Source organism: Mastomys coucha, unplaced genomic scaffold (genome assembly GCF_008632895.1).
Source record: "Mastomys coucha isolate ucsf_1 unplaced genomic scaffold, UCSF_Mcou_1 pScaffold5, whole genome shotgun sequence".
Lineage (NCBI taxonomy): Eukaryota > Metazoa > Chordata > Mammalia > Rodentia > Muridae > Mastomys > Mastomys coucha.
Window position 1 is genome coordinate 100,752,003 of NW_022196911.1, and position 11,575 is coordinate 100,763,577.

Sequence of the window (11,575 nt, forward strand, 5' to 3'; positions counted from 1 at the left end):
TTTTTTTTAAACCGAGCACCCAGGCGCAGACACCTGGGACCTAGATGCACACAGGACCCCCGGGGGCGCGGTCTCCTCTAGTGAACACGGGCCGGTCCTCTGGGCAGAGGGCTGGGGAAGGTTCTGGGGAGAGGCGCACAGAGTTGCCCCATCACACTCAGTCTCAGGCAGGGTCCAGGCGTGCTGGAGGGAGGGAGGGAGGGAGCACTAGCACTTGGCCCGCCCCGCTGTGTCCCACCCACCCCGTCCCCTCCCCTCCGGTTCCCTCCCCTCCCGCAGCAGGAAAAGCAGCCGCGGGCGCCAGGCTCGCCGTGGCGCGCGCGCGGCGTGAAGGGCGGCGGACAGGATGCGAGCGCGGCGGTCGGGACAGCTCTGGGCCGCTCTGCTGGCGCTGGGGGCGCTGGCGGGCGTTGTCGTCGGAGGTGAGCGAGGCGGGTACGCCCGAACTGCGGTGGGACAGTGGGAGCCGGGAGCTAGGGCTGAGAAGCTGAGGTGCCGGGGAAGGATCCTTCCTCCCCTGGCTTCGAGGGCGCATCGCTGGTGGCGGAGACCCTGGCCTGACCCGGGGAGCAGAGGCAAGATGTAGCTCCGCTGGGCCGTCCCGGTGCGCTGGCGAAAGGATGCTGCTCACCTGCTTGGGTGGGTGTGTGCGCTCTGGGTTGCCCCTTTCTCTTGAGTGAGGCACGTCTATGCCTTCGAGTTTGTTCTTCTGGCCGCTCCACTCGTCAGGGAGGAGCAGGAATCGGGCTCCGTTCCTTCTGGGACCGACCTCTCACCCAGCACTCCCTGACTGTGTGCTGGGAGTCAGCACAGAGGTTCCTGGGGCTGCTGCGTGTGGCCCACATCAGCTGCCTGGATCGTTAGCTTTCAGGCCCACTAATGCTGCGGGGAAGGGGAGTCATCCAGGCCGCAGGGCCCTAGGTGATGTTGCTGGAGGTGGAGAAACTGAGGTTCCAGGTTAGCTGGAAGAAGTTAAACCCTGCAGATGGTGTGTGTGTGTGTGTGTGTGTGTGTGTGTGTGTGTGTGTGTGTGTGATATGGTCTCATATGTTTCAGGATACTTCACACTCTGTGTAGTCGAGGGTGACCTTGAGCTTCAGACTCCCTTGTGCCTCTATTAATATGTGCTAGGATTATAGATATGCACCACCTCCCAGGACATATGTGCTGCAGGGATTGAACCCAGGGCTTCCTCATGGCAGGCACACATTTTATTACTTGAGCTACAGCTCCAGACCCAGATGGACTATTTGTTAAAGGTAAACATTATTAAGTCGACTTTGAGGTTAAGTAATCTAAAAAATATTTTGATGGTACAGATGAACATAGACACGGGACAGGGAAAGGGGTTTCAGTGCAGAACTGACTGTTGTCCTTTGTTGCTGAAGCTTCTAAGCGAAAGATGAACACTGTGGTCTTTAGCCTACATTGGACAAGCTTTGTGACCACAGAACAGGAACCGGGATCTCCTGCATTCTGCCCTGGAGACATTAGAGTCTTGTCAGCTGCTGGTAGCCGTTGATGGGGAATGGGGAAATCCACCAGGAAAACTGATGTCCCTAACAGATAGGCTACCTTTCATGAACTTAAAACCTTTAAAAAATTTCTACTTAATTTTTGACTGGCCTGTAATGACAGGCCGTGCTTCTGTTCAGCCTGAAAGTGTACTCACAGATCATAGACACACCGTACAAAAGATAGCTAGCATTCTTTGTGTTAGGCAACTTCCAGTTCCTCTCAGCTATTTTGAGATTACATTTAAAACATTTTGTGGTTTGTTTGTATCTGTTTCTTTCACATTAACTTCTGAGTGTCATCACCACCACCACCATCATCACCACCATCATCACTACCACCACCACCACTATCATCACCATCATCTGTAGTTTGAGAAGGTAATGCCTTAACAGGTAATGCATAGGCAGCCCGGTGCACGGTTCAGCTCCAGTGAAGAGGAAGTATATCTGTTGTTTTGGTCTCTCACTCTCTTCCCACCTGTCCTGAACCCCTCGTGGGTTTGCAATGCTCCATATAGGATCACATTGCCCTGGTATACCTAAGCCTGGGTTTAAAGATCCTTTCGTGGTGATGGAGGAGATGAGGAGGCCTGGTTGGGCAAGTAGGAGGACTTGAATTCTGTCCCCAGAAACTATTTTAAAAAGCCTGGTATAGTGGTGTGCTTGTAATTCCAGTACTGGGAGAGACAGAGACGGATGGATCCTTGGGGGCTCACTAGTGAGCTAGCCTGGCCTACTTGGGAAGGAAGCCCAGGATAAAAAGAGATCCAGTTTCCAAAAGGAGAAAAAAAGTGATATTTCTGAGGAATGACTCTCAGGGTTGTCTTTTGGTCTCTGCCCAGGGACAGTTGTGCATGAACGTGCAGGTACACACGTGCATACACACCTTTAGGATATCCGTTCACAGATTCGTTGTGATTGGGATAATCTAGGGAGGTGACGGCTCGTGCTAAGCTAGCCTCAGGCTCCCCCTGAGAGGGTGAAAGAGGTGCTGGTCATACTCACACGCCATCTCAGTGTCGGTGGCAGAGTTGCAAACATCACTAGGTCCCTGGGGAAGCAGGCAGTGTGGTGACTTTGGGGACACACAGTGTTGAAGGGACGCAGAATAGGGTGGGAGTAGAAGTGCCGCAGAAAGACTGTGAAAGGAGATTCTGTTCCCATAGAAACCGACTTTCAGTTTCTATCGACAAGAGTAATCTTTTTAGCTTCATCTAAATACTTTGTTTCGAGACTTCCTTGTATTGTAGTGGGTCTTTTAACCTAATTAGGTCAGCAAGGATGAGGCGCTTGGTTCTCTTCTAGAGTCTGTATTCTGGGAACTGTCCAACTAAAGCTCTCTTAAGGAATCCACAGGGCCTGGAGAGATGAGGTAAGGAATCCACAGGGCCTGGAGAGACAAGGAAAGGCTTCTTGTTGGGGTCAAGGGACAGCTGGGATTTAAGCAAGTGGCATGAAGGTTTGATTCCTGGCTTTGCCCTTGACTGACCATGCGATTTTGTCAAATTACCTAATATCTTAGTCGGCTTTCCTCACCTGTAAATTGGAGAAAAATAGTGCCTCTCATTTGCAGACTAAATGAGACAAAGTCTCAAATGAAGTGTTCCATGCATGGCGATTCCTGTGCTCCATGCTTGGCGATGCCTGCTGCCTTTAAGCTGTCTACTATGGACTGCCGGCCAGAGCTCTTGCTGCTTTGTGCATTAGTGAGGTCCAGGCTCCCAGCTGAGAATCCAGCTCTCACAGCCTCTTAATTCAGCCCATTTCTCGGTGGTAGCTTGGCATACTTCAGCCCTTCAGGTCCTGCAAGAATCTACAGAGAAGGCCCAGGAGGAGAGATGGCCACACATTCATCTTTTTCTGAGTCTCAACTTTGCACAGAGAGGGCGGTAAACCCATGCATAAGACTTCAGTCTCTACAGAGAGAGCAAAAGGTATATTTTGCTCAACACTGTGCCCGGTCCTTGGCACACAGGCAACAAAAGAATTACGTAGGGAATGGTATAAACAGGCACCTAGAGGTGATGTCTCTTTACTTGGAGAAATCTAACACTTACACATGTGTAGTCTTGGGTGTTCTACCTGGACACTTTGTGTATGTTTGTGTGTGTGTGTGTGTGAGAGAGAGAGAGAGAGAGAGTATGTGTTTGTGAGAATGACTCTCTCTGTGTGAGTATATGTGTGTGAGTGTCTGTGTGCATGAATATGTGTGTATGTATGTGATGTATTTGAGTGTGTGAGAGTGTGTGTGAATGAGTGCGTGTCTTGAATATATGCATGTGAGTGTGCACGAGTGTGAATGAGTGTGCATGAGTGTGTCTATGTGCGAGTGTATGTATATATGTGTGTGAGTGTGAGTGTGAGTGTGTGTGTGTGTGTGTGTGTGTGTGTATGTGTGTGTGTTGCTGAGAATGGAACCCAGGATTTTGAGCATACTAAATGTGCTTCACTAAACCACCAACTGCAGCCCTTTGCACTCTTGTCTGTCCTCGGATCAGAGGCTGACAGAACACAGGGGTCTTCTGAAGTGTCCCCCTTTCCCTGTCTTTGGAGGAGTCACGAGAATCATCTTTTCTGTTCTTCCCCCTAAGTTCTTGAGCAGGAGGGCAAAGGTGTGCAGTGGCATTTTTGTCCTTGGAAGAGCATCCGATGGGACTAAGGAGGAAGCGGAGCGAGGAGGGGGATCTGAGTGAGACCCTAGAATTCCCCGAGGCAAGCTCGCCTTTGCAGCTCCCCTTCACCCCCCTTGGCTCTCTGTTTATCATCCCCTCCAGCGGCAGAAACGGCCAGGAAGCATGCCCACAGGAACCACAAGTCATGAGTCAGCAGACAGATAATTAACTGGGCAGGGTGTGTGTGTGTGACTGAGCAGCTTCAGGAACAAACCACTTGGTTTGTCCTTAGCCTCGGCGCTGCCCTCAGTGGCCTGCTGCAGCTCGCCATCTCCTCCTCTCCCTTCTCCTCAAGTGGAGAAAGGGTCATGTGACTACTGCACACTCAGTAGTGGATATGACCCTAGGATCTGGAGATGATGCTGCCTAAGGCTTCTTTTCTTTGGAAACTACCAGAATTTATTAGAACTTGAGACTATGTAGCATAATGATAAGAACTTACCCTTCTCTCTAGGCACATCATGTCCCCAGAAAATTTCCATTTCTTTTAAGGGGATGGGATTGGGGGCTAGAGATCTGGCTAGCAGTTAAGAGCACTAGTTGATCTTGCAGAGGAGCTGCGTTCAGGTCCCAGCACCCACATAGTTGATTCCCAATTGTCTGTGACTTCAATTTCAGGAGACCTGACACTTTTTTCCTTAGGCACTGCATACATGCATACATGCAGTCAAAATACCTGTATATATAAAATAAAAAGCATATATCTTTTAAAAGGAGGGTTGGGCTAGAGAGATGGCTCAGTATTTAAGAGCATTTAATACTTTTTCAGAGGACTCTTTAGCACCTTGCAGGAGACAGTTCCCAACCATCTGTAACTCCAGTCCTTGGGTGTACATGCTGCACACAAACTCATGTACACACACACACACACACACACACACACACACACACACACACACGGACAAAAAAGAAAATCAAGAAGTCTTTAAAAAAAGAGTGTCATTTGTTCATTTGTCATTGAAGTATAGCTTATGTGCCATGGGGTTTAGCATCCTCAGTGTGCAATTCTGTGTATTTTGGTCAAATTATCACCGCCGCAATGAAGATAGAGAGTATTTTCAGCACCCCAAGAAGTTCTCTCCAGCTTCTTTGTACATCTTCTCTTCCCATGTCTGGTCCCTGGCAATCATTGCTCTGTCTCCTGTCCCCGTAGATCTGGTTTTTGTTTTGTTTTGTTTTGTTTTATAGAATGTCATAGAGAAGAAAGCACAGTGCGTAACCTCTTAAGTCTGGCTTCTCCCATTTGGGATGCACTTATCGTTCATCTGAGTTGTTGCTTGTGTCAGTAATTCCAAGAGCTCATGGGCTCATTCCATCCTCCTGCAGTGAGATCTCACTGTGGAGTCAGTGCAGCTACCCCTACTCAACCTCAGAGGTTCCACTAGTGTTCACTTGGAGAGACACATTGAGCCATGAGAGGTTCCTACTGTTAGATAAAGAATTGAGAGCCTGGTGGTGGTGGCACATGCCGTTAAGCTCAGCGCTAGGAAAGAAGAGGCAGGTAGATCCCTGTGAGTTCGAGGCCAGCTTGGTCTGCAGAGCATGTTCCAGAACAGCCAGAGCTACATAGAGAAATTATGCTCTAAAAAGAAAAATAAACAAACAAAAGAAAGAACTGAGGATTTTGTAACAGTCCCTACTTTTTAATTTTTATTATTCTTGGTCCTAAAAAGCAAATATATTTCCAAATATATTTCCATTAGTTATTTTTTTAATGTTACTGTCACTTTCCCCTCATTCCTTCCGTCAACACTTCCCAATTCCATCCCCCTCCCAAGTTTACCAATTCCATCCCCCTCCCAAGTTTACAACTTCCTTCTCGTTCAATGACTCAGTGTCCCGTTCATGCTGTCTATATACCTATGGATGTGGGGCCACTCACTGGAGCAGGGTCCGCCTACCAGGGACCACATCCTTGAAGAAAACCAATTCTCTGTTCTCCAGAAGCCATCAACTGTCAACAGTGGCTAAGTTAGGGGCCAGGACTTGTGAGCTAGCCCTTGTCCCTGCTGGAACTTTGCCTGGTGTGATCTTGTGCAGGGAACCAGAGGAGCCGTGGCGTGTGTAGAGCTGTCCCACCACATCAACATGCCGATGCTTTACTTTAGTCCCACCCAACATCTGGCTCTTATGAACTTTCTGCTTGGGAAACAGATGTTTTGTGGTCTAATAGGACATGTCACTCTTGAGGTCAACAGGCTGGTCAGTATGCCTGGCTCCATTCTGTTCCTCACGTATTTGGGTAGCATCTCTGAAAAACAAAACAAAACAAAACCTCAAAAAAGCAAACAAAGCAAACCAAGTCCTTAGACATCACATTTCTATAGAAGACTACCTCCATCCCTGTGGTTCCTTTCCCAGGCAGGTCAGGAGAAAGAGTGAGGTGCAGACATGGTCACCATTAGAAGGTCTTGTTTGTCCCCATTTGGCTCCCAGTTTGTCCCAGTTTTGACAGTGCTACCAGTCAGGACGGTGGTGTATTCTACTTAGACCCCTCCCCCCCTAGTACAGTTATCACATGTGTGGTGATATGCTTTTTTCTGTAGTTTAACTTGTGCTACATGCAACTTCCTTTTCTGTAGAAAAATTCTCAGGAAAAGAGCAGCAAGCCTGTGGTCAAGAACTTACGTCACATCATGGGTTTGTGGGCTTTTATGTCAATTTGATGGAGGACTGAGCGAGTCGCCTTATCTGCAGGCCTTCATCCTGGTATCTCAGAGGCCTCGGAGTGGGTGAGGGGGCAGATTAGATTATATATATTTTTTTTTTTGGGTGGGGGTTCTGGTTTCTCTCTTTTTCTCTCATCTCTTACTGGAGAAGTTTTTCCTTTAACTTCTCAGTGATTTGGAACTCCATGCAAAGATTCTTTGTGAAGTGAGAAGTTCTGAGGGCTCCAGGAGGCTGGCAAAAAGCACACCCGGCAGCCACTTTATAAGTCCCTGTAGTCAACCCTCTTTGCTGATGAAATTCTTAGAGGCAGTAAATCTGCTGTGTGAGCTCTCCTGTTACAAACTCTGGTGTTAACTCTCCCAGATTAATCCCTTTCTCCACGTGTTTGTGAGGGCTGTATTTGAGCATCTCACCAGAGGCTAGGGAGTGCCAAATCTTATAACTTGGGAATTCTACACTTGAGAACAGAGTACACTTTGCCCTGCGTGATTCTAGAGGGCTATGGGGTCAAAGTTTAGTTTTCTTCATTCTCTTCCATTATTATCATTAATTCCCAAATAAAAATTCTGTATCTGATGTGCAACATAATTTGAAATGTAAACATTGGGAAATGGCTAAATCAAGTTACAGAGCATATGAATTAGTGCACACAGACACCACTTATTTCTGGTGAGAAACTTAAGATGCTCATTTTGTTATTTTATTTTATCTTGTTTTACTTTTTTGAGATACTGCCTCTGTCTATAAGCCTGGCTGTCCTGGAACTCATTCTGTAGATTGGGCTGACCTTGAACTCTGACCTTTACAGAACAGAAGGAAAACCAAGAGATCTTATGTATAACATGGTGACTAAAGAGTTTTCAACAGTTTGTCTTCTATTTGGAAATTGCTGTTTTTAAAAACAGCTGGACTTAATAACCCACACCTTAAATCCCAGGACTTGGGAGTCTGATTTTATTAATTTTATTTTTTTGAGACAACGGTCTCACTTAATCTACGCTGGGCTTGAACTCACTTTTTAATGAGGCTATCCTCGAACTCCTGATGCCCCTGCCTCTACCTCCAACGCTGGTATCCTGTGTATTACTATTCCTGTCTTTGATTTTAATAAATGTTGCCAAACAATCTTCCGTCAACAATAAAACTGATTTGCCTTCTTACCAAGATTGGTTGATGGACCTGTTCACACCACGACTGCCTGGTATGATACCACAGAGAGCTGGGGAGGGATGCCCCAGAACTGCAAAGCTGGCTGCCAAGGTCACCTCCAGGACACCTCTGAGCAGTGTGTGAGACGGAGCGTGGTGCAGGCATGTCTCTTCTGTACACCAAATGAGTCAATTGGGGGTGGGGTGGGACTGCTGTGAATAAAATCTTCCAGAATTCTAAAACGTAACATTTGACTCAGGTTTTAGGCCATGAGGAAGAAATGTCTACTTGTATTACCAAGCGACTTCAGGTCCAAGAATGCTATCTATCTATGGCTTCTAGAATATTAGTGGCCTTGTTGACGCCTTCTGGTTCTGAAAGAATATACATTTTTGGAGCCAGTAGCACCCTGAAGACCCTCTAATCAAATACAGAAAAGCTGATAGGGAGTTTCTAAGAAATGAGGGACTCACCCAAATCACAAACTAGTTTAGTGCCTGGCGAGGTCTGGTCCTGGGGGCTCCTGTCTCTTTCCAGGGTGACTTCCTTCTTATGCCCCATCACAGACTAAGGGCCTGCTTATTGTGACCCTGAGGTAGAGAAGAGAGGTGCATTTGCAGTGCAGGCAGCAACCAGAGGGAGGGTAATGGGGAAGAAAACAGATCATTGATTGAATAGTTACCACATGGCTCTTTCACATATGTTACCTTGCCTAATCCTCATGCAGTAAATATTATGCCCATATTTGGGAGGCTAACTCGGTGGAGAGGGGATAAAAATAGCTGTCTGGGCTTTTCAGAGCTTGTCTGATAAAGCTGGGTGGCCCACTGAGCACTGTGGGGCAGTTATAAATCTTGAGTAGGCATGTGGCCGGGTTTTAAAGGGAGCACCAGAGAGTTGGATGCCACTGAGATCATACGGTCTGCAGAATGGTAAGGACTTCAGATCTCTTGGACTAACTGTTTTCTCTTCCACATCCACTCTATCCCTCCAGGGCTAAGCACTAGCTTTAGAGCACAGTGTTCACAGGATGGGATTTTACAGTCTTCACCCATGCCTTCCTAATTAACCACTTTAGAGACGATAACCAGACGTGACCTGTCTTCGTGTGGGGTTTTCCCTTCTTACAAAGGTATCGGTCATCTTGGGTCAGTGTGTACACTGATGACCTCATCTTGTTTACATCTATGTGACCAAATAAGGTCACATTCACAGGTACTGGGAGTTAAGGCAGCAGCCTCTCTCTCTCTCTCTCTCTCTCTCTCTTTCTCTCTCTCTCTGTCTCTCTCATATGTATTCAATCAATAATGTATTCTAACATTTTCTCTTGATGGAGGCAAATCACACACAATTTGTATTGTTAAATTTCACATTTAATTGGCTTGGATGCACTTAAAGAACGATTTAAAATTGAAACCAGATACCTCGGCACCATGGTCTTAGATTTGACGAGACATTGAAGTCTGAGCTCTCTACTGATCCGGCAATGACCCTTGGAGCCTTTTGTTCCTCAGGGCAGAAGTCTGTGTTCTCATGAGCCTCACCCCCTCTCTCTTCTCTCTCTCTCTCTCTCTCTCTCTCTCTCTCTCTCTCTCTCTCTCTCTCTCTGTCTGTCTTCTCTCTCTCTTGCTTCTTTCGGCTACTGAGCTACCCTTAAGAGAGAAATAAAAACAAAAAAACGTTCCTTGTAATTTGTTCTTGATAAGCCATGTATGGATGTATAGCATGAGCTATTCTGTTCACTGACACACCCACCCAGGACACAGCATTGGAAGATCAGGCACCACCTGGGTCACCCAGTGACCTCATGGACCTAAGTGGGAAGTGGGCTAAAACTCAGGGGCAGGGCTGAGGCTCCAGGCCAGGATCTTTCTCTGGCAGCCAGCAATTGAGATCTGCATGGTGGTTGGTCATTAGTGTGGATTGTTCTCCATCCACACCCCAGCTAAGTCCTGAAGGTCCCTGGCCTCATCAGGGTGTACTGCCCCTACATTCCGACATCCTGTGTCCCTGGACAACATGTCCTTGACACAGCTCTCACTGATGCATTATGACTTCCCCTGCTTCCAACTTGTTTCCCTTTTGCCTCTGTTTTTTGTTTTTTTTTTTTTCCCCACCCTTTATCTCGTTTCTGGTTCCATGAACCAAGCTGAAAGGCCAAACCACAGCCTCACATTTCCACTTTCTAGGCAAACTTCTTGGCTGGCCCTGCCTCTCTTTCCCAGTGACTGTCTTCTCTCAGCCGCCATTCCTAGATTGGGTTTTTGAACGCACACTCCTTGTTTTATTTAGATTTTCACCGCATCTTGATACTTTTGGGCCCCACCCTTGCATCTCTAACCTTCTCCTCAGGACTTAATTAGCTTCAGTCCTATATACAATGACTTTAAGGAAATAAGGAATTGAAAAAAAAAATAGTGAAACATTTGTTTGCTCTAAATAACTTGAAGCTAAGGATAAAAACGGCAACAGCAAAACCAACTCCGGCCCCAGCATTCATTAAGCACTTTCTGTCTGCCAGCTGTTGCGTCCACGAATGTTCATTGAAGCTTTACAACCAGGACAGTGCCGGTCCACCGTGCTTGGCTTCTCTCACACAGGTTTTGGGGAGCCATCCATTGTTTTCTCTGACGTTCTGGTGAGGACTCCCACGTCTCCAGTAAGCCCTTCTGGACTACAGAGGACAAGAATCCAGGCTTCATGAATGACTGGAAATGGAGGGCGGGAGGAGGCCCACATGCTCAGAAGGGAGGGGCAGCCTGGAAGTAGCATGCCTTTGAATCAGCTTGGGCCCAGCTCAGAGACCTCTGATGAGTCAGCCACTTTCAACCACCGTATTCCAGGGCTCCTGCCCTTCGTGGCGGGACTCGGTTGGTTGGAGAGGTTGTTGGGGGATCATTGGTCTTCCCACTATCAACCTAGGATTCATTAAAAATAAGACATCAAGGGAACAGGGTAAGGAACGTCCTAAAGGAGCCGCTTAGCCCACCCTCTAACGTCACTGACTGCTGGTACCCTGGGAGGGGCCTGCTGTCTCTTATTTCACATTTAGGAAGGCTTTCTGTTGTGGCTGTAAGTCAAGGACTCCTAGGGAATGCTAATTTGAGAGGGGGTGAATGGATGAATGGACAAACGGATAGACTGGGAAGGGTTTTGAAACAATAACGTGGGCGGGGCTGTAGAAATGGCTCAGGGAGGCAAAGGTTCTTGCCGCCAAGCATGACTGGCTGAGTTTGAACCTAAGATCTCCACAGTAGAAAGAAGGAACGTCTCAGGGTGTCCTCTGTCTCTACACGTGTACTATGGCACATGTGCCCATTCATTCTTCTCATTCTCTCCCACACAAAACCAATAATAAATGTAGAAAAAGAGAACTTGACCAGATCCACGCCGCTTTTTTTTATTAGATATTTTCTTTATTCACATGTAAATTTCTCCTTTCACAGTTTCCCCTCCAAAAAACAAAGAAAAACAACAAAAACAAACCCCTGTTGCCTCGCCCCTCCCCATGCCTGTCACCCCACCCTCTCCCACTTATTGGCCCTGGCATTCCCCTACACTGGGGCA

At 47.4% G+C, this 11,575-nt stretch overlaps 1 protein-coding gene across 2 annotated transcripts in view; it reads left to right on the plus strand.

Moving 5' to 3' along the window:
- The first annotated feature begins 255 nt into the window (after positions 1-255).
- Itgb3 (integrin subunit beta 3) overlaps positions 256-11,575 on the plus strand; it is a 59,555-nt gene continuing 48,235 nt past the window's right edge. The window contains exon 1 of one of the 2 annotated variants that reach the window (XM_031351010.1): positions 256-422. In XM_031351010.1, coding sequence (XP_031206870.1) covers positions 347-422 — 76 coding nt within the window. In that variant the 5' untranslated portion in view covers positions 256-346. The remainder of the gene's footprint in view (positions 423-11,575) is intronic. The other variant, XM_031351011.1, reaches the window with a different exon arrangement.